Source organism: Oncorhynchus kisutch, linkage group LG25 (genome assembly GCF_002021735.2).
Source record: "Oncorhynchus kisutch isolate 150728-3 linkage group LG25, Okis_V2, whole genome shotgun sequence".
In the NCBI taxonomy this organism is placed as follows: Eukaryota; Metazoa; Chordata; class Actinopteri; order Salmoniformes; family Salmonidae; genus Oncorhynchus; species Oncorhynchus kisutch.
Window position 1 is genome coordinate 13,291,546 of NC_034198.2, and position 23,815 is coordinate 13,315,360.

General features: G+C 45.1%; 1 protein-coding gene across 4 annotated transcripts in view; it reads right to left on the reverse strand.

Moving 5' to 3' along the window:
* Window positions 1-1,866: 1,866 nt before the first annotated feature.
* LOC109870183 (serine-rich coiled-coil domain-containing protein 2) overlaps window positions 1,867-23,815 on the reverse strand; it is a 100,443-nt gene continuing 78,494 nt past the window's right edge. For 2 of the 4 annotated variants that reach the window (XM_020460578.2, XM_020460577.2), the window contains exon 10: window positions 1,867-7,918. In XM_020460578.2, the coding sequence (XP_020316167.1) occupies window positions 7,169-7,918 (750 nt within the window). In that variant the 3' untranslated portion in view covers window positions 1,867-7,168. Of the gene's footprint in view, window positions 7,919-15,910; window positions 15,951-17,555; window positions 17,644-23,815 lie in introns of all 4 variants that reach the window. The other 2 variants (XM_031804816.1, XM_020460579.2) reach the window with 2 other exon arrangements.

Here is a 23,815-nt window from a genome sequence, read left to right on the forward strand (position 1 = left end):
ATGTATAGATAAAGTGACTATGCATATATCATAAAGAGAGAGCAGCAGCAATGTAAAAGATGGGTTGGGGGGGGCACACAATGCAAATAGTCCGGGTAGCCATTTGATTACCTGGTCAGGAGTCTTATGGCTTGGGGGTAAAAACTGTTGAGAAGCCTTTATGTCCTAGACTTGGCACTCCGGTACCGCTTGCATGCTGTAGTAAAGAGTCTATGACTGAGGTGGCTGGGGTCTGACAATTTTTAGGGACTTCCTCTGACATGGCTTGGTGTATAGGTCCTGGATGGCAGGTAGCTTAGCCCCAGTGATGTACTGGGCCGTACGAACTACCCTCTGTAGTGCCTTGCGGTCGGAGGCCGAGCAATTGCCGTACCAGGCAGTGATGCAACCATGCTCTCGATGTTGCAGATGTAGAACCTTTTGGAGGTTCTCAGGACCCATGCCAAATCTTTTAGTTTCTGGAGGGGGAATAGGCTTTGTCATGCCCTCTTCACAACTGTCTTGGTGTGTTTGGACCATTCTAGTTTGTTGTTGTGGACACCAAGGAACTTGAATCTCTCAACCGGCTCCACTACAGCACCATCGATGAGAATGGGGGCGTGCTCGGTCCTCCTTTTCCTGTAGTTCACAATCATCCCTTTAGTCTTGGTTACGTTGAGGCAGTAGGTAGGTAGGTAGTTATTAGGTAGTTATTCTGGCACCACCCGGCCAGTTTTCTGACTTCCTCCCTGTAGACTGTCTCGTCGTTGTCGGTGATCAAGCCTACCACTGTTGTGTCGTCTGCAAACTTAATGATGGCGTTGGAGTCGTTCCTGGCCATGCAGTCGTGAGAGTACAGGAGGGGACTGATCACGCACCCCTGGGGGGCTCCAGTGTTGAGGATCAGCGTGGCAGGTGTGTTGCTACCTACCCTCACCACCCGGGGCCGGCCCGTCAGGAAGTCCAGGATCCAGTTGCAGAGGGAGGTGTTTAGTCCCAGGATCCTTAGCTTAGTGATGAGCTTTGAGGGTACTATGGTGTTAAACACTGAGCTGTAGTCAATGAATAGCATTCTCACATAAGTGTTCCTTTTGTCCAGGTGGGAAAGGGCAGTGTGGAGTGCAATAGAGATTGCATCATCTGTAGATCTGTTTGGGCGGTATGCAAATTGGAGTGGGTCTAGGGTTTCTGGGATAATGGAGTTGATGTGAGCCATTACCAGCCTTTCAAAGTACTTTATGGCTACGGACGTGAGTGCTATGGGTCTGTAGTCATTTAGGCAGGTTGCCTGTGTGTTCTTGGGCACATGGACTATGGTGGTCTGCTTGAAACATGTTGGTATTACAGACCTAATCAGGGACATGTTGAAAATGTCAGTGAAGACACCTGCCAGTTGGTCAGCACATGCCCGGCACACACGTCCTGGTAAGCCGTCTGGCCCCGCAGCCTTGTGTATGTTGACCTGTTTAAAAGGTCTTACTCAAGTCGGCTACGGAGAGCATGATCACACAGTCGTCCGGAACAGCTGATGCTCTCATGCATGCCTCGAAGCGATTTAGCTCGTCTGGTAGGCTCATGTCACTGGGCAGCTCGCGGCTGTGCTTCCCTTTGAGTGAATGAACAGTCATCTCTTCCCCTAGACCCATCTCACCCCACCCTAGCCCATCGATCCTACTCTCTTACCACCCTCACCCAAACCACCCATGTTCCATCACTTCTCTTACTGTACAAATCACTCGTCTCTCTTCTCATCCAAGCGTCTCGTCCCCTTATCTCCACCACTGACTTCATCTCTCCTTGGTTCCTACCCTCTCATGCCAAACCCAGAGACCTAACCACTTCATTTCCCCACCACATTGTCACTGTGCACACACACACACACACACAGTAGATTGAGTGCAGTCTTTATTTGAGCGCTCAGCCACTCCGTAGCCTCAGAGAGATCACAGCAAAAAGGGTGGGGAGCAGAATCAAAACAAAAAGTAGTTCAACACATTTAAGTTCATTCATTCATATTCAGTCTCAACACAATCATTTAAAGTGCATTTCAGATTGAGACATTTCTTTTTTGACAAGCTCACAGTGACAATTACACAGACATAGATATTGGATAGACATAAATAATGAGTATTGTGTACAACAGTATGCTCTCAATCGTTAACGTATTGCACATTAAATAACAGTATAGCAAACATGGAATTAAAACAGAAGTGGCAGGAAGATAAACACAAATACATGAGGAAACACAACCGATCCTCTGAGCAGTCTCTCCGTTTTAATTTCCTGTCATAGGTGAGGAAAATAAGTTATACAGTACAATGTACAGTCAATGTGATGCTAGCGAGGTGAAAGAAACAGAACAGTCGTCATACAGTACATCTGCCATATTGATTAGTGTATTCAAAACAGACTCATGTTATGGCGTTTAAGTTCACAGCAGTGATATCAGACGACAACAAAGCAGAAGATTATGGCCCTGAACCCAGTCCTCACTGTCCATAAGATAAGTGGCCAGGACTTTCTAATTGCCAAGTGACCTGACCAGAAGAATATATAAAAAAAACTGGGGTAGTGATAGCAAGGTCGGGGACAACTCTAGGCCCCAACATCTGTGAAATGGGGGGGGGGGGGGGGGGCGACAACTGCGTTCCAAATAGCACCCTATTCCCTATATAGTGCACTACTTTTGACAAGGGCTCATTAGGCTCTGGTCAAATTTTGTGCACTATAAAAGGGAATGGGGTGCCATTTGAGATAATGAGGGACATTATACAGATCGTAATGAGCAGCAAACACATGCCGCTGTTTACAATGTAATTTCATGAATTAAACTACTGTTTCAACATTTCCAGTTTTTTTTAAAAACAGAGGGAAAAAAGTTAAATGAGCTTAAAAACTGAGATTTGTTCTAAATTCGTGAAAAGACGAGCAGCACAGCGGCAGATCTACTTAAGACTGCTCACAAGGACAAGGGGGCACACCAGAGTGCATTGAGACGGCAGCAAAGCAAATCTGAACACTTGAAATTCAAAACGTCAGAGCTGAGACAACACTGGAAGCATAGCTTGGCCTGCTTTTTGAATACAGAGGATGCTTCTGTAGTGAGACAGACAAACAGGTTTGCCCTTCCCAGTCAGAACAGGTTGTCTGTGTGAGTCTGGGACAGTGAATACTAAGTGAGGCTGGCATGCTAACATCTGATAGCCTGGGAGAGCATAATGCATCCCTGTGTTGAACCCTGTAGAGGGGCAGAGGAAGCCCCACTGGCAGCCAGATGCAGCAAGGAGTGGGAATCACCTGTGAACCCAAGGCAGACCTCCTTCCTCTTTCAGCAACACAGCCGGGCAGTGGGACCAAGCTCCAGAACCACACTAATCTACATACCAAAATGTTATGTTCAGGACTGCGGGAAAGGAAGTCACAAAAGCAGGCACTTCTGTAATACACAAGAACAGCAAGAGTGCTTTACGGTGAATACTGCTACGTGATGCTATCCCATGCAGTCATTTTAAGGGCAAGTTATTTATTTGACATTTGTTTAATCCACATACCATAATATGGTAAACCAAGCAAAGCTAGACAACCGAAAAAATTATAATGCATGACTAACAAGTCTCAACCCTTCTCAATAACTTTAAGTCACTCCTATTTCGGGGGTTTTAGGTGAGAATTTCTCAGAGACAAACATGTTAGGGCTTCTGTTAAGATCTCGTTAACATTAAAAACTAAATATTCCTTCCCCCTGAACATTCTAAATCCTTTAAGTCAAGGACTCTGACTGTCAAACAGGAATTGATTAAATTAATCTCTTCCTCATCCCGACAAACCTCAAATAGTTTGTTTGTTTGTTCATCATTGAAGAGATCAAATGTATAAAAAGTATTTGGTTCTTATCTGGGTGGGATTGGAAGCAGCCGTGCATTCCAAACAGCAGAGTTGATTTGGGGTGATGTTTAACAGGTCCCGAGGCAGATTCAGATCAGGGTGATGTTGTACGCATGCGTTGTACGGTTGCTGCAGAAAGCACTTCAAAGCGCTTGACAAAAACATATAAGGTGAGTGCTCGTGATGGCCATTATGGGGCATGGTTTCCAATCATTTAGGAATGGGAAGACAAATACTTGGTGGCAGCAAAACAAGTGTTTCAGATATCAAATATACTTACATCTGGCTTTACATGTGCCCAAAACGAGAAGGGTTCATGGAGGCAACCAGCTCATTGCCCATGACTAAATGTACCACTGTGACTTATCTTCCATGACTAGGGCACAACTGTGTTGCATAGAAAAACATGTAAAGCTTTAGCTGGGGAAGAAGAAATGCCAAATTAAGTTACAGAAATAGGCATTTTTATTCTAGTCTTTGAGATCGTTTTGACTGGGTGACGTTCCGCTCATTCTACAACGTACACTCAGCCAACTGACTTGGGATCAGTTATGACATCAAGGAAATAAGGACCTGATAGGTCAAGGGTACAAATGGTGCCCATTGGCTACTACTTAAAGCTCTCAAGGACTAAACATAGTAACAGACCAGGAAGTAGTTTGACTCATTTGCTTTTCTTCAAAGCCATCATGTCTTTGTGTCCCTCTCCATCCTCCTTGACACTCTGCCCCACCGTGATGCACTCATTGTAAGTCTATCACCTTGCGGAAGGAGTGAGAGAAGTAGTAGTGAAAAAAATAAATAAAAATGGAGTTAAGTCTCAGCAGATGTCAAAGGAGCATGCCTGGCCCTGCTATCGACAGGGACACACTGAGCGTGTGCGTAACCCACTCGACATCCTCACACCCCTCCACTGTGCCACTCAGCCGTGTTACCATGCCAACTGGATCCGACTCAGAATCATTACGGAATCACGTGGAAGTTGCCGCCAGCCTCTGCATTACACCAGCAACATTGTTTCATGCTAGGAAATTATTTATCTTTCTTTCTGTCCCCTTCTATTCAGGGACCTGGCCTGAAGCACGTCTGCTGTGTAGTTGGGCTGAGAGGCTGAGCTCTTCTCCGGTGCAGCCTCATTAAGGTAGCATGTGGGTGACCCTCTACCCACAGACCAAACTAGACCTGCTCATGATGGAAGCACAGGGGGAACAAAGGTGGCTCAGAGAGCACCAATTGCACAAGATGGCTCCTCTGATCTCTTTGTTGTCCCCGTGTCGCAATCAAACTGCACCACCACACAGACAAAGACGGATACAGACTATCAGTAGACAGAAAGGGTACAGTGCAACACACAGCTACTTTTGAGAGTGCACTTAAAAACGTAAGGCATTCTCAGGGTACAAGGCAGAAATAATAAAGGTGTTTCGAAACCAGAGAACACAGGAGGCTGCTGCGGGGAGAACGGCTCATAAACCATGTGTTGTATTTGATACCATTCCAATGATTCCACTCCAGACATTACCACGAGCCCCCCCCAAATTAAGGTGCCACCAACCTCCTGTGAGAGAGACATAATACTGGCTGTGTAGCAAGGGGAACTTTAGAACATCACTCAGCAAGTAGAATCCCCCCCCCCCCCCAGTTTAGCCAGAGGGACAATATCTGAAGTATCAAACTATATTCTCTAGTCTATACAACCAAATGTTCCCCTTCAAGTCAAGAGATTCTCTGTTCCTGTAACCGTTCCACTGTGTTATATTGCCTTAATCCCTCTACCACAGTTACGCAGAGATTATATCAGGTAAATTAAAGTTCCCGTCTACAGAGAAATCAAAGTTATACTAAGCCCAACCACTACATACAGGCAGTTTTTCAGTAAGTAAAGCTTAACATGAACTTTCTTAGCCACATGTCCTTCAGACAAGTAGAACTGTTTTTTAACTTGTCCCGAAAGCTCAAGTCACTTGTTTATCTATTTGTAAGGTTAAAATATTCAGTGTTCAACAAAAATCTTGACAGCATAGGAATTACTTGTCAATTAAGCTATTCAAAAATATATATTCTTAGACTTTGGCAGAATTACATGGCCAGCATTGAATAGGAGAGGATTTTAGCGCTTGAGAGACGGTTTTACAACCGGAGTATGCAGAATTGGTTTCATCAACTGCACACCTATCAACCGTGTCCGACATTTGCGGTTATACTCGAGCGCTGGTGGAAGTATATTTTAGGCCATCGGACATTACATTAATACATGCTAATAGCTAAATAGTTAAGTAGTGAGAACAAGCCAATCTACACAATATGGCTGTTGTATATCATTACTTTACCTGCTGCGCAAATGTGCAAACTCTCCTCTGACAAGATGATGCAAACTTTTCCAGCATTTTCATTGTCGACCAAAAATGAGCTATAACTGGGCAAATAACTCACTAACTAGCAATGAATATCAACATGTGCACATGCGGGCTTGCTTTGATCTCAAAAACGCATCTCGTGACTGCATGATTGAAAGATCGCTTGTGCCCGTCAATGCAGGCCTACAATAATTATACTCTAAAGCGCTCTGCAGAGATTAGGAGGACACTGATCCAATTCTGATCGGATTCGCCTAATTGTTTGTGATTTCTTTTATACTAAACATCTTTTTTTACTTGTCCAGTCGGACAACTTAAATCTACATTCTTCATAACCAATTTTTTGGGGGGGAAAGCAGACAAGCATCAATGTCGAGCCCTGTAAAGTTCAACCCAACTGAGTATGTATAAGTAACAATAAATGCTATATTGGGGCCGGATAACACGGTGTTCCTAAGCATGTTCATTATCTTGGGAAATGTTTTGGCCAGAAAGTAAAGTTGCAATTGTAGCTTGTTGGGGCTGGAGGGAATATAAAGTTAAGCATCCTGCCAGTTCCCACTTTGAAACAGAACTTCACAAAAACAACAAGCTATTTATCTGCGTACAGATAGTGTTGAAGCAAGTTTTTTTTGGGGGGGGGGGTAAACAATAAGGTGTTATGCTTGACGACTTCGTCTGAGACGATATCAAATGTGTACATGGGCCAATTTTTTTTTCTGACCTTGAGTGATTCTTATTGGAAGAGGTTAGATAAAATATTATTTTGGGTTATATATTATATTTAAGTCTGCATGTCAACCTTTCTCACAGGGTAGACATGGTAACCTTACTAAGGGGAGGTCGGAAGCCTCTAGAAGAAGTCTGATCTTTTGGGTCTGAGTGGGTAGAGGGTGGTGCTGAATGGCCTTACTAGAGGGCACTGTTTGAGAATTGAGAGAAAGCAATCAGTGGCCCTTTGGCTTGGGGAGTCGTAAGAGGGTGGGAGAGCCTAGACCTCTGGCCTTGAGACCACCACTCTCTGGTTCTCTGAGGCCTGGAGTCTGTCTGGGTGCTCTGGTCCGGGGGAAGGCGGGCAGAGCAGGGCCCAGAAAGGAGGCAGATGACTGAGGTGTGGAACTGTAGCAGAGTTGACCTCTGGAAGCAGGTGGGAGCAGACTCAGCCTGAACTGTGGAGCTATGTGGCCCGGCCTGAGACCACCCCTACCCTGGATTCCTCTCACCACCCTGGGGAAGCCTGCCATGGACATCTGGGTGGTGGTGGTTGTGGGGCCTTCATGTGGCCTCTTAGGGATGGAGGCTTTCTTCAGAGAGCCGGGGGACTGCGAGAGACAAGGTGGATGGATCCTTTTGGCTGAGTCCAGCCTGAGTCTTGATCCAGGGTGGGGAGGAGAACATGTCTGGCCCTCCGGACCCTCGGAGTCACTGATCTTCAGCTGGGTGCTGAGCAAGAGGCTAAGTTCTTCTGAGCCAGGGAAACAGCCAGCAGGAGGGGTGGAAGCAGGGCTAGGGCAAGCCAGGCCAGAGCGGGAGCCGTGCTGGGCCCTGCTGGCCAGACTGTCCCCCCAGCCACAGCCAGGGTTAGAGGAGGCCAGCTCACTGGGGGCCTCGGTGTGGGCTGAGTTTGTTAATCTTTCCTGGGAGTGGGGTTGGTGCACCCTGTTGGGCCATGGCCTGGAAGGCTGTAGTATTTGAGGCTGGGGGAGGAGAGAAACATACGTTAAGCATCTAAAACGGTATATAAACAAAACTATAGCTAGAACCATTGTACTCCATCATAACAAAAATAATCAACTCTAAATCATTTCTGTTCTTTGGGCTTTTGAAACAAATATTTTGTACAGTCTATTATGCCTAAGCAATGTTTTTCCCAAAACAGCAGTGTCAGTCTCTTGACAGTTGCACAACAAGCCCACAATTCCCACGAGGCTGTACAGTGTGTACCGTAACGCCTCTCCCTTTTCTTACGAAGGTAGAGAAAGAAACAAACTGCGCCGCATTCAACACATGAAACGCCGTCGGAGATGGCGCTTTTGATTCCGGGGACTCTTTGGAGTCTGCAGCCAGGCTTGTCACAGTGCTGCTGCGTGCTCCAGTACAGTAGTCGTAGTCTCTCTACACTTATTAGCCATGATGTACCGATGCAGAGGCTGGGTAGGAGAGGTCACCATCAAAAGAGCCCTCCTCCTGCCTGCAGACTCGCTCGCTCGCCTGACTACATGTTGCTTCCTCCGATGACAAATAAGGCAGACATAGGATGGCAGTAGCTCTCCCGGGCCGTGTCTGGACACCAGTCCCCAGCGTACCAAGGTGCCCTGGCATGCCGCCATGCCAGCACATCCTTAATTAGTGAAAAGGTTAGCGTGCACGCCGGGGCATCAGGGGACTTACTTCAGCCCGCTCATGCTTTTTGGGTGGGGAAGATGGCGGCTCTCCAGGCCTCATACACACCTACCTGTCAGTCAAACAGAGAGAGAGAAGCAGTAGACAGGCTAGCTGACTCAAAGGGAATTATTCTGTCAGATGACACGTCTGTTTGGAGGGTGGGAGTTGGAGGCTGGCCAGGGCAAGAGGAAGTTGTGTATTCATCACAGCTGAAAACACAACAACAAATCCCCATGGAGAGGAAAGGTGAGGACTTACCTGCCATTTTTGGGGCGTTTATCGGCATGGCCAATTAATTAAGGCCGATTTCAAGTGTTCATATTCGTCATTTTTGAACACCGATTATGGCCGATTACATTGCAATCCACGAGGAGACTGCGTCGCAGGCTGATCACCTGTTACGGGAGTGCAGCAAGAAGCTTAGGTAAGTTGCTAGCGGGCATTAAACTTATAAAAAACTAAATCAATCTTAACATAATCACTAGTTCACTACACGTGGTTGATGATATTACTAGTTAACTAGCTTGTGCTGCGTTGCAAGCAATCACAGCCTACTTCACCAAAAGGGTGATGAGTTAACAAAAGCACATTAGCTAAAAAAAAAAAAAAGCACCATCGTTGCACCAATGCCTTTCTTAAACTCAATACACAAGTATAAAAAAAAAAACTGCAATACAGTGAGGGAAAAAAAGTATTTGACCCCCTGCTGATTTTGTGCCACTGTTTGCCCACTGACAAAGAAATGATCCGTCTATAATTTTAATGGTAGGTTTATTTGAACAGTGAGAGACAGAATAACAAAAGAATCCAGAAAAATGCATGTCAAAAATGTTATAAATTGATTTGCATTTTAATGAGGGAAATAAGTATTTGACCCCTCTGCAAAACATGACTTAGTACTTTGGTGGCAAAATCCTTGTTGGCGATCAGAGGTCAGACGTTTCTTGTAGTTGGCCACCAGGTTTGCACACATCTCAGGAGAGATTTTGTCCCACTCCTCTTTGCAGATCTTCTCCAAGTCATTGAGGTTTCGAGGCTGACATTTGGCAACTCGAACCTTCAGCTCCCTCCACAGATTTTCTATGGGATTAAAGATTAAGGTTGGGAGACTGGCTAGGCCACTCCAGGACCTTAATGTGCTTCTTCTTGAGCCACTCCTTTGTTGCCTTGGCCATGTGTTTTGGGTCATTGTCATGTTGGAATACCCATCCACGACCCATTTTCAATGCCCTGGCTGAGGGAAGGAGGTTCTCACACAAGATTTGATGATACATGGCCCCGTCCATCGTCCCTTTGATGCAGTGAAGTTGTCCTGTCCCCTTAGCAGAAAAACACCCCCAAAGCATAATGTTTCCACCTTCATGTTTGACGGTGGGGGTGGTGTTCTTGGGGTCATAGGCAGCATTCCTCCTCCTCCAAATATGGCGAGTTCAGTTGATGCCAAAGAGCTCCATTTTGGTCTCATCTGACCACAACACTTTCATCGAGTTGTCCTCTGAATCATTTAGCTGTTCATTGGCAAACTTCAGACGGGCATGTATGTGCTTTCTTGAGCAGGGGGACCTTGCGGGCGCTGCAGGATTTCAGCCCTTCACAGCGTAGTGTGTTACCAATTGTTTTCTTGGTGACTATGGTCCCAGCTGCCTTGAGATCATTGACAAAATCCTCCCGTGTAGTTCTGGGCTGATTCCTCACCGTTCTCATGATCATTGAAACTCCACGAGGTGAGATCTTGCATGGAGCCCCAGGCCGAGGTAGATTGACAGTTTTGTGTTTCTTCCATTTGCGAATAATCGCACCAACTGTTGTCACCTTGTCACCAAGCTGCTTGGCGATGGTCTTGTAGCCCATTCCAGCCTTGTGTAGGTCTACAATCTTGTCCCTGACATCCTTGGAGAGCTCTGTGGTCTTGGCCATGGTGGAGAGTTTGGAATCTGATTGATTGCTTCTGTGGACAGGTGTCTTTTATACAGGTAACAAACTGAGATTAGGAGCACTCCCTTTAAGAGTGTGCTCCTAATCTCAGCTAGTTACCTGTATAAAAGACACATGGGAGCCAGAAATCTTTCTGATTGAGGGGGTCAAATACTTATTTCCCTCATTAAAATGCAAATTAATTTATAACATTTTTGACATGCATTTTTCTGGATTTTTTTGTTGCTATTCTGTCTCTCACTGTTCAAATAAACCTGCCATTAAAATTATAGACAGATCATTTCTTTGTCAGTGGGCAAATGTACAAAATCAGCAGGGGGTCAAATACTTTTTCCCTTACTGTATTTAGTTAAACGAAATGCATGTTAGCAGGCAATATTAACTAGGGAAATTGTGTCACTTCTCTTTTGCGTTCAGGGCAAGCAGAGTCAGGGTATATGCAGCAGTTTGGGCCGACTGGCTCGTTGCAAACTGTATAAAGACCATTTCTTCCTAACAAAGATCGTATTTAAATTTGCCAGAATTTTACATAATTATGACATAACATTGAAGGTTGTGCAACGTAACAGCAATATTTAGACTTAGGGCTGCCACCAGTTGGATACAATATGGAACAGTTCCATATTTCACTGAAAGAAACATTTTGTTTCTAAATGATAGGTCATTAATATGGTCAAATCCAGAAACTTAAGGCTCGTATTTCTGTGTGTTTATTATATAATAATTAAGTATATGATTTGATATTTGATAGAGCAGTCTGAGCGGTGGTAGTCAGCAGCAGGCTCATAAGCATTCATTCAAACTTGACTGCGTTTGCCAGCAGCTCTTCGCAATGCTTGAAGCACAGCTCTGTTTATGACTTCAAGCCTATCAACTCCTGAGATTTTGCATTATTTAAACCAAATTGAACAGGTTTCCTTATTTATTTGAGACTAAATTGATTTTATTTATGTACTATATTAAGTTAAAATAAGTTAATTCAGTATTGTTGTAATTGTCATTATTACAAATATAAAAAATATATAATAATAATAAAAAATGATTAATCGGTATCAGCTTTTTTTGGTCCGGTATCGGCGTTGAAAAATCATAATCGGTCAACCTCAAATAAGAACATAATTGAAGGAGTGAATAGAAGGAAGCCTGAACGTAATGAAAATATTCCAAAACGTGCATCCTGTTTGCAACAAAGCACTAAAGTAATACTGACAAAATGTTCCTGAATAAAAAGGGTTGTTTGGGACAAATCAAATGCAACACATTACTGAGTACCATACCATACATAATTTCAAGCATAGTGGTGGCTGCATCATGTTATGGGTATGCTTGTAATCATTAAGGAGTGGGGAGTTAATGGATCTAAGCACTGGCAAAAACCTGGTTCAGTCTGCTTTCCACCAGACACTGGGAGATGAATTCACCTTTCAGCAGGACATTAACCTAGAACACAAGGCCAAATCTACACTGGAGTTGCTCACCAAGAAGGCAGTGAATGTTCCTGAGTGGCTGAGTTACAGTTTTGACTTAAATCAGCTTGAAAATCTATGGCAAGACTTGAAAGTGGTTGTCTAGCATTGATCAACAACTAGTTTCACAGAGCTTGAAAAAAAAAAAAAAAATATTGTACAATCCAGGTGTGGGAAGCTCTTAGAGACTTACCCAGAAAGACTCACAGCTGTAATCACTGCCAAATGTGATTCTAACATGTATTGACTCAGGTGTGTGAATACTTATGTAAATTACACTGAACAAAATATAGAACGCAACATGCAAAGTGTATGTATCAAATTTTGAATTCCGGCTATAACAACAAAATGTGGAAAAAGTCAAGGGGTATGAATACTTTCTGAAGGCACTGTAAATGTAGTTATTCTTTTGATGCGTTGCACAGTGATCTGTGTACATAAATATTCACATGTATAGCTTTGAGCTTCGACATCTCAGCAGATCAGACGCCTCAAAGTTTAGCCTTACCAGTCCTCAACTTATTACCACGATTCATTGACTATGGAGATTAATTCAGTAGTCCACACTGCCATCCGCTGGCCGCAGCTTTGTACTACACCACCTTGCCCATTTTATATTTAAATAATTTAGCAGACAGTTTTATCCAGAGTGATTTACAGGAGAAATTGAGATTAAGTGCCTTGCTCAAGGGCACAGAGATTCGCAACAGGATTTGAACCGGCGACATGTTACTGGCTCAACACTCTTAAAATGTGAAGTCTAACTGCCACTGGACCTGGCCCATCCTCTGGCACTGTGCTAAGAATCATTTACACACCACACTCCCCCTTATGTTATGTATTGGGCCGATCTCTGGCTTTAATGTCAATGCTGCTTTGATGGTCCTGGGGCTATTTCAACAGGAAAAACATTTTCCCCTAGAGTCCAGATAGTCAGGGACAGCAGGGCCAGGTTAAGTCAGCAGGGTCCGGGACCTGAGAGTAGAGGGGCCCCTGGCCCCTTTAGTAGTCTGCAGACTGACTGAAAGGGGGGGAGATCTGGCCCCTGGAACGAGGCTTCATAAATAATGGATGACAACTCAAGGGGATTAGGGAGTGGCAGCTAACGACAGGTGACACAGCTTTCTTGAGCCCATCGCAGCAATGGAGAGAAGGGGAGCCTGGTTTATAAAGCCCAGCAGGTGTTTCAAGGAGGGAATCACCTTGCCTTCCCCTCAAAGCCAGAGAGGGACACGAGTGCATGCGTGGGTGGGTGGGGGGATGGATAGTACCGCTCTACTGCCAAACCAGAGCTTTCCACTCATCCACTCCCACCGTCTCTCTCTCTGCATTCATCACCTCGCCACCCGATCACTGATTTTGCAAATACTGCTCAGCTCCGCTAATTTTATTTTAATTCTTGCACGTCTGAATTGACTGAACACATTCGAATAATGACAATGGATACCCACAAGCAATTTCCAACGAGCACACAGGACTTCAATACTAATTAAAATTATAATAAAAAGGAGAGGGGGAAAATACACTTTCAGACCATAATGGAGTCTGACGGATGATGAGACATGGGGGAAAGAATATACATTTGTGGATCAGTTCCATCTATCAACTTCCCATGCATTCACCACAAAAATAACATATGGAACCATGCAAAGAATTTTATTGCCAATGAAGGCCATAGAGATATGTTCAATTAATTTGTTTATGCGGACAAGTTCTTGCCTGGTTTAGATCGTATCTGGTCGCAAATATATCAGTTTGTCTCTGTGGATGGTTTGTCCTCTGACAAGTTTCGGTGTTCCTCAAGGTTGCATTTTAGGACCACTATTGTTTTCAATATTATGCTAGCTTTTGATGAGGTCATTTGGAAACACAATGTCAACTTTCACTGCTGTGCAGATGACACACAACTGTACATTTCGATGAAACATGGCGTTTCAGACACATGGATGGCGGCACATTTTATTATTATATTCGGACAAAAGAGATCTGCTGTTTGATCTGACAATCTCGTTGGTTGTAGTCTTTAAAAAAAAATGTATAAACCCTGAAGGATCTCAGTGTTAACTCTGCACCCTGATCTCGCTTTTGATGAACACATCACAAATATTTCAAGAGTAGCTTTTTCCCCCATCTTTATAACATTGCAAAAAAAACAACTAAAAATGACGCAGAAAAGCTCACCCATGATTTTCTCACTTCACGATTAGACAACTGCAATGCTCTACTTTCTGGCTACCCGGAAAAAGCACTAAATAAACTTCAGTTAGTGCTAAATACGGATGCTAGAATATTGATTAGAACTGCCCAAAAGGTATCCTATTACTCCAGTGCTAGCCTTGGCATCCTGTTAAGGCTAGGGCTGATTAAGGTTTTACTCAGTCTCAACCTTGAAGTTTTTACTGAAGACTCATCTCTTCAGTAGGTCCTATGATTGAGTGTATTCTAGCCCAGGGGTGCAAGGCACTGGAGTGATGAACCACCCTTGCCGTCTTTGCCTGCCCTGCTCCCCTCGCTGAGTCACTGGCTTGCTGGTGCTCTCCCATGCCTTCCCTAGGCAGGATACATCACGTCTTGCCAGGCTTTATTCGCTACACTCCACTTAAGTGGGTTGAGTCACTGATGTTATCTTCCTATATGGTCTTGCACCCCCATCGGGCTCGTGTGGTGGGGGAGATCTTAATGGGCTATACTCCGCCTTTTCTCAGGGTAGTAAGTTAATGGTCTGTTGATATCCCTCTAGTGGTGTGGGGGCTGTGCTTTGGAAAAATGAGTGGGGTTATATCCTGCCTGGTTGGCCCTGTCTGGTGTATTTCGCCTGTCTTATCTGGTGTCCTGTGTGATTTTAAGTATGCTCCCTCTCTTCCCTTCCAGTGAACTTGAGCCCTAGGACAATGCCTCAGGACTACCTGGCCTCAAGGCACCTGGCTGTCCCCATCCCCAGTCCATCTGGTCGTGTTGCTGATCCAGTTTCTGCTGTTCTGCCTGTGGCTATGGAACCCTGACCTTTCACCGGACCTGCTGTTGAGAGAGTCTCTCTCTCTCACACACCACCTGCTGTCTCGACCGCTGAATGATCGGCTTTGAAAAGCCAACTGACATTTACTCCTGAGGTGCTGACCTGTTGCACCCTCTATATAACCACAGATTATTATTTGACCCTGCTGGTCATCTATAAGCGGTTGAACATCTTGAAGAATGATCTAGCCTTAATGGCCATGTTCTGTTATAATCTCTAGGTTTCTTCCTAGGTTCCTGCCTTTCTAGGGAGTTTTTCCTAGCCACCATGCTTCTATATCTGCATTGCTTGTTGTTTGGGGTTTTAGGCTGGGTTTCTGTGTAAGCACTTTGTGACATCTGCTGATGTAAAAAGGGCTTTATAAAGACATTTGACTGATTGAGTCAAATCAGTTGTTGTAGGTAGTCTGCTTTTCTGGCAAAAAAAGATTAACTAATCTGACTGGATTATAAATTGCTCTGGAAAGAAGCAGCTGCTAAATAACTACAAAGTAAATATAGAAAGGTGCTCAATGCAAAGCCAGACCTGTCGGGGGAGAAGTGGAGTGGCTCGGGGGGAAAAGAGGGAGAAAGGGAGAGAGCGCGTGAGAGAGAGAGCATAGGAGGAGGGTGAAGAATGTAGGAAGGAAGATGATGTGAATTGTTGTCAGAGTGCGGGCGATGCAGGGTGACCTGATAGAAACACAATGGGAAAGAAGCAGCCTGTCAAACACAGGTGAACTGTAAGGTCAAACTGCACTAGGGAAGGACAACAACACCAGACAAAGGATAGATACGGGCATCATCAGACCAGAACCAGGCATTCCTCATCATGCAGATGGGATAGATGGAGGGAACAGAGAAAAGGAAGGAGGGATGGTTTGGGAGAAATATGAAAGGGTACCGTACCACGCTGTATCGCTGATGTAATGCACAAGCTGTTCCACTCCTTGCCAAGGTCAGTGTGGGAGAGGCAGAGGGAGAGAAACAACAAGGAAGAAGGGAGAGAAATAGGAGGAGAGTGATTTAGGTTAGGTTGATGGAGGAGTCCAGAATGGACGGAGGGTCATCAGTCCATTCTTCATTAATTGATTGATCACACACGGGTATGTTTTATTACACAAATGTTCATTAAGAAATAGACGTGTTCTGTGCCGTTCAATGACACACTAATCTCTCGTGGACAGAGGCAGGTATTGTAGCATCATTTAACAGACTTGTGGGATATGAAGACTAACAAGGAACTTTGTCACTGATCATTTGGGCAAAATCACAATTTCGACAGGGGTGTTTGTATCTTTCAAAGTTCGGAGGGGTGAGTTGACATTTGGCCCATGCTTTGGCTGAGAGTTTACTTTAAGGGGAGGTGGAGACTTCGTTAGTCTCGTTTCTCATACATCTCCACCCCCAGAACCTAATCAAGCATCTGACTCAATTACCCCAGATTTTAGTTCTGTGTTTCCGAGACTAATGACACACTGACAGCCTTCAATTACTCACAGCGCAAACACCTGGAACACTCACACTACCATGCATAGAACACACACAGTCACCGGCAGTTATCCTCTTCAGTTACTCCCTCTAGTTCCCAGTTGCTCCTAAAAAGAGCTATGGCATCACTCAACCAATGGAGGGTGAAGAAAATTCATTAAAAAATGAGTTCAATTACAGAGGGAACTATTCACTCATTAGCAGATGTGCGTGGAATGTCGCTCGACTGAAATGTGTGGGATCAAAGCGGCGCCGCTCTGTCGAGCGTGACGGAGAGAACTGCTGATTCGGGGCAGGGATGAAGAGAGGGATGAGGGGATGGAGGGGAGGGAGAGAAACAAAGGCTGGGGAAGTTGTGGGCCTGAGGTGAGGGATACGGCCCCATAGTCCTTGGCGACAGGCGTCTAACCAAGTCCCACAGATGGAGATCAAAGGGCAAAAAGGAATTAATTAACGGAGAGTTTTTCATCTCTCGCTCTCCATTTTGTCGTCATTTTCTCTCTTCTACGGAATCTGTCCATCTTTTTGGTCTTAACCCATTTCTCAGCATATTGTAGGCGTCACTGTGCTTTGACAGCATTTAAAAAGAGACTAGTGAGGAGACTGGAGCACTTAGACTTTTCAGAGTGTTCTTACAATGAAACCCATAGCGAGCCATGGCTACACAATAACAGTGGGTGCTAGAGAGATTACTACCAAGGCAGATTGTGGGTCTCAAGTCTGCTCTACAGGTCAAGTATCGGACTGGAAGAGCCTTTCGACATGTCAGCCAAGAAAAGTGGGTTGCGATGCCGACATGTAGCGAGCAACAGAGAAAAAAAAATCGGTGACCAATTGAGGCAGCAAAAAGAGAGCTAACTGGAGAGGATAGGAAATGATAACTAGAAGGGAGAAAGAGAATTTGCACTTGCTTGATTGTCTGGGTGTAGCCAGTCAGCATTATGCTCTAAGACTCTAGGGACTGAAGCAGGGTGGCAGGGTAATGGCATGAGGACACAGATGCAAGGCTCTATAGGGTATGGGTGGCGAGGGGTAGGGATGGGGGGCACTGTTAGGGACTCACTCTGTCTGCTGTGGTGGGGCATGCATGCCCGCAGGGTCCCCTGGTGAGAGCGCTGCCAGGGAGAGAGGAAAGGAGCAGGCAGAACACCCTGTGCAGAGAGAAGACAAACACCAGAGGAAATAACACACACCAGAGAACAGAGAGATAGACAGAGAGGATCGAACCCAGCCATCCCTCCGTGGAGTCGGTAAGTGAGTGATTGGTCTCCAGTCACACACAGGGATGGCATCTTAAGAGGAACAGAGGTGTCCTGGCATCTAAGGATCATGGATTGGCGTGTGTGTGTGTGTGTGTGTGTGTGTGTGTGTGTGTGTGTGTGTGTGTGTGCGCGCGCGCGCACGTGTGTGTGCACGCGTGCAAGTGTGTCAGTAAAGACCTACAGTGTCTTCAGAAAGGTATTTATACCCTTTGGCTTATTCCATTGTTATCTTACAGCCTGAATTCAAAATGGATTAATAATTAAATGTACAAATACCCTATAACATGACAAAGTAAAAAACATATATTGAAAATGAAATATACACTGAACAAAAATAAAACGCAACATGCAACGAGATTTTACTGCGTTACAGTTCATATAAGGAAATCAGTCAATTGAAATGAATTCATTAGGCCCTAATCTATGGATTTGACAATTTTACATGACTGGGAATACAGATTTGCATCTGTTGGTAACACATACCTTTAAAAACAAAATATATATTTTTTAAAGTAGGGGTGTGGATCAGAAAACCAGTCAGTATCTGGTATGACCACCATTTGCCTCATGCAGCACGACAATTCTCCTTCGCGTAGAGTTGATCAGGCTGTTGATTGTGGCCTGTGGAGTTGTCCCACTCTTCTTCAATGGCTGTGTGAAGTTGCTGGATATTGGAGGAAACTGGAACACGCCGCCGTACACGTTGATTCAGAGCATTCCAAACATGCTCAATGGTTGACCTGCAGTCAGGTCAAGCCCCTGGTGAGGACGACGAACATGCAGATGAACTTTCACTGAAGTTTTCTGACAGTTTGTGCAGAAATTCTTTGGTTGTGCAAACTCTGTTTCATCAGCTGTCCGAGTGGCTGGTCTCAGACGATCCCGCAGGTGAAGAAGCCGGATGTGGAGGTCCTGGGCTGGCGTGGTTACACATGGTCTGCAGTTGTGAGGCTGGTAAGACATACTGCCAAATTCTCTAAAACGACATTAGAGTGGTTTATGGTAGAGAAATTAACATTACATTTTCTGGCAACAGCTCTGGTGGATATTCCTGCAGTCAGCATGCCAATTGCACGCTCCCTCAAAACTTGAGACATCTGTGGCTTTGTGTTGTGTGGCAAAACTACACATTTTAGAGTGGCCTTTTGTCCCAAGCACAAGGTGCACCTGTGTAATGATCATGCTGTTTAAAATCAGCCACACCTGCAAGTGGATGGATTATCTTGGCATCAGAGAAATGCTCACTAACAGGGATGTAACTACATTTTTCCACAACATTATTGAGAAATAAGCTTTTTGTGATTATGGAACATTTCTAGGATCTTTTATTTCAGCTCATGAAACAAACACTTTACATGTTGCGTTTATATTTTATTTCAGTATAGAAATCTAATTTGCACAAGTATTCACACCCCTGAGTCAATACTTTGTATAAGCCCCTTTGGCGGCGATTACAGCTTTGAGTCGTCTTGGGTATGTCTGTATCAGCTTTGCACATCTGAATTGGGGATATTCTCCTTTCTTCCTTGCAGATTTTCTCAAGCTCTATTAAGGTAGATGGGGAGCAGCGGTGAATAGCAGTCCTTCCACAGATTTAAAAAAATGGAATTCAAGTCTGGGCTTTGGCTGGGTCACTCAAGGTCTTTCACATTCTTGTTCTGAAGCCATTCCAGCATTGCTTTGACTGAATGCTAGGGGCCATTGTCCTGTTGGAACGCAAATCTTTGCCCCAGTTTAAGGTCATTTGCACTCAAGCACATTCTCAATGATTTGCCTTCATTTGGCTCCATTCATTGTTCCCTCTATCCTTACCAGTCTCCCAGTCCCTGCTGCTGAAAAGCATCCCCTATAGCATGCTGCTACCACCACCATGCTTCACAGTAGGGATGGTGTTACACGGGGGATGAGCTGTGCATTGTTTTCTCAAAACATAGCGCTTTGCATTCAGAATCTTTTGCCTTTATGTTCTCTAGAGTCTTTCACATGCCTTTTTTTTTCTTCACATGCCTCAAACTCCAAGCATGCTGTCATGTGCCTTTTTCTCAGGAGTGGCATCCATCTGGCATTTCCTATAAAGCCCAGATTTGTGAAGTGCTGTAGAGACGGTTGTCCTTCTGGCAAGTTCTCCCATCTCAGCATAGGAACTCTGTAGTTCTGTCAGAGTGATCATTGGGTTCTTGGTCACCTCCCGGACCAAGGTCCTTCTTGCCCGGTAGCTCCAGTTCCTTGGACTTCATGGTCTAGTTTCTGCTCTGACATGCACTGTCAACTGTGGGAACTTCTATTGACAGGTGTTTCTTTCTAAACCATGTTCAAACAACTGAATGTGCCACAGGTGGACTACCATCAAGTTGTATTGACAAGGGTGATCAAAGGTAATTAGATGCACCTGAGCTCAATTTGGAGCATATTAGCAGAGGTGTGTGAATACTTAGGTAAATGAGATCATTACGGGGTATTGTGTGTAGATGGGTGGGAAAATATATATTTAATCCATTTTGAATTTAGGCTGTAACAACAACATGTGGAATAAGTCAAGGGGTATGAATAATTCCTGAAGGCACTGTAGCTTAGAGCACCATACTCTCAAACACAGGACACTCAGACCAGGGAGACTGGGGGGGGGGGATTAGTTGAGCTGGACATTTCTCCAGCGCCTCAAACTGAGAAAATATGCTGGGATGGGGTGCAGCCACCTATTGCCCCCATTGCTACACCCACACTAATGTGACGCCACTCGTCTCTCAGTCCATCCCCAGACAGGGTGCCTGCGATGTCTCCCTGTACAATACAATCACACTCACCCTCCACCGGTTCAGACGCACCTGCCAGGGAGTGATTTGACATGGGGGAGGAAGATGAGAAATGTAGACTAGGGTCACCTCTAAACTCATAGCTACCTGACATGACAGTGATAGGTACTGTTATTGAAGCTGCAAGAGGCTCAGTGAGAGGGGATTGGTTGGGTGTTGAGTTTACCTTTGCTTTGGGGGGGTAGGGATGCGTTATTTGTGAACTGACAGTACAGATCAATTGTGCTCATTATGGTTGATGCCAGTTTCTCTGCAGTCTGGATAGACAGCATAATTTCTCGAGCTCAATACAATGTCGCCTCTCTCAACCCTCCCCCTCTTTCGTCACTCTTTCTCTCTAACACACCATCAGTATTTCTCCAAGACACTGTTGCCTGTTCCATTTATCAGTATCGATTAGTAGGACTATGACTAATCCGCTAGGGATCGGCTTTTCTTAGAGAGAAAAAACCTTATTGCTCTAAAAACCGTTACCATGGTAAACCGGTGTAGCTGTGACAATGAGGAACATTTTCCCTTGCGTTTCTGAATACATACAGCCTGATAGGCAGTATACCGACTTGACTTTGTGACATCACACACACCGCAAAGACAATCTTGTCATTTCCATTGGTCCATCAAGCCTGCCAGGCGGGGATGCGGGAGAGACAGTTTCACAGAGGAAACCAAAGACACATTTTTGTGGCTGAAATGGATAGCCACCGTTTTACGGGCTCCTGGCCAATTCCGTTATATTGTGTGTTTATTTGCGCTGATCTGAACTTTTCTGTACATAATGTTTATGCCATTGTTTCCTGTAATGAAAATACCTTCTGGATTTCAGAACAGCGGTCACTAACCTCGATTTGAATGAAGATTGCTACTGACACGCATCTAGTACCGGGTTGGACCCCCCTTTGCCTACAGAACAGACTGAATTCTTTGGGGCATGGAAACATTGCTCAATTGGTATCAAGGGACCTAAAGTGTGCCAGGAAAACATTACCCACACCATTACACTACCACCAGCAGCATATACCGTTGCCACCAGGCAGAATGGGGCCATGGACTAATGCTGCTCACGGCAAATCCTGACTCTGCCATCATCATGACACAACAGGATCCGGATTCGTCAGACCAGGCAATGTTTTTCCAGGACTCAATTGTACAGGTTTGGTGATCATCTGCCCAGTTGAGTCGCTTTCTTGTTTTTAGTTGATAGGAATGGAACCCGGTGTGGTCGTCTGCTGCAATAGCCCGTCCGTGACGAGGGCCGACGAGTTGTGCATTCCGAGATACTGTTCTGCAAAACACTGTTGTACTGCGCCGTTATTTGTCTGTTTGTGGCCCGCCTGTTACCTTGACCGAGTCATGCCATTCTCATCAACATCAACTGTTTTCGCCCTAAGGACTGCCACGGACTGGATGTTCTTTGTTTGTCGCGCCATTCCCTGTAAACCCTAGACACGGTTGTGTGAAAAGCCCAGGAGGCCGGCCATTTCTGAGAGACTGGAACCGGTGCGCCTGGCACAGGATGATCATACCACACACTCAATCGCTTAAGTTTTCCCATTCTAACGTTCAATCGAACAGTACCTGAATACCTTAATGCCTGTCAAATCAAAAACAACGCGCCAAGTGGACGGCGATTTTAATGCAGGAAAACTGAAATATGTCTTATGTCAAATTTCTTCAAGCATGTCACCTGTGCAGCTAGAGGCAAAACAACTCTAGATCACCTATACTCCACACACACACACAGAGATGCATACAAAGCTCTCCCTCAATCTCAATTTGGCAAATCTGACCATAACTCTATCCTCTGGATTCCTGCTTACAAGCAAAAACTCAAACAGGAAGTACCCAATACGGAAGTGGTGATAGGCCTGACCACTGACGACAATCAGAGACCTGGCAGTGGGGTGCCAGGACAACAACAACCTCTCCCTCAATATTAGCAAGACAAAAAGGAGCTGATCGTAGACTACAGGAAACGGAGGGCCGAGCACACCCCCATTCACATCGACAGGGCTGCGGTGGGGCGGTTTGAGAGCTTCAAGTTCCTCGGTGTCCACATCACTAAGGATCTATCATGGTCCACACACAACAACACAGTCGTCAAGCAGGAACAACACCTCTTCCCCTTAAGTGGACTGAAAAGATTTGGCATGGGCCCTCAGATCCTCCAAAATGTTCTACAGCTGCAACATTGAGAGCATCTTGACTGGCTGCATCACCACTTGGTATGGAAACTGCTTGGCATCCGACCGCAAGGCGCTACAGAGGGTAGTGCATCACTGGGGCCGAGCTCCCTGTCAGCCAGGACCTCTATACCAGGCAGTGTCAGCAGATGACCCTAAAAAAGTCAACAGCTTCTACCCCCTAGCCATAATTCTGCTAAATAGTCCTATTTGGTAAACTATCTTCATTGACTCTTCACGTACACTGCTGCTACGGTCTATCCTGATGCCTCGTCACTGTATTCCTAGTTATATGTACTTATCTAACTCAATTTCCTCTCAAACCCCTGCACATCGACTCGCTACTGGTAACCCATGTATATAGCCAAGTTCTTAGTCTGTATTTATAATTATTTGTATTATTACCATTTTCTCTCTCTCTGCATTGTTGGGAAGGGCCCGCATTTCACTGTTAGTCTACACTGGTTGTCTACAAAGCATGTGACAAATACAATTAGATGGATTTGAGCTCAGCACTAAGAGACAGCATGGTGTGAGGAATCACGTGCCTTTGAGACAGAGATACTCTCAAGCCACTGTCATTATGCCTCTGTCGGCTTGCTTGATTGATTGTTTGTTTGTGTGCTGACGCTCACATGCTACACTTTCCTTATCTCGAGACAGCGGGGAGAATATTGTCACCGTTTCCCTCATAACTGAAAAATGAAATGTCAGGGTTATCACATTTCCCCTTCAAAAAAAACTGCAACGGTTAGATACAAAGGAGAAACAATTAAAGACGACGGGAAAGGCTTTCATTTCGGTGGCACCTGACCTATCTGTTTGCTGATGGGCACTTGTGTGTCTGAACATCTGAACGCTAGCGAATTCAAATTAGAGTGGCGTAAGGTATGTGCCTTGGTGAACGCCACCACAGCTCGCCCGTCCTCTTATCTCCTCTTGCACCCCGGAAACGCATGTTTCCTGCCCTAGTCCCAGCACCAAAGCCCACCCCCGTCCCCTCCATCACCCCACTCCCTGCACACAACCAGGTACAACTTGTCCATTACATTCTTCAGGTGAAGTACA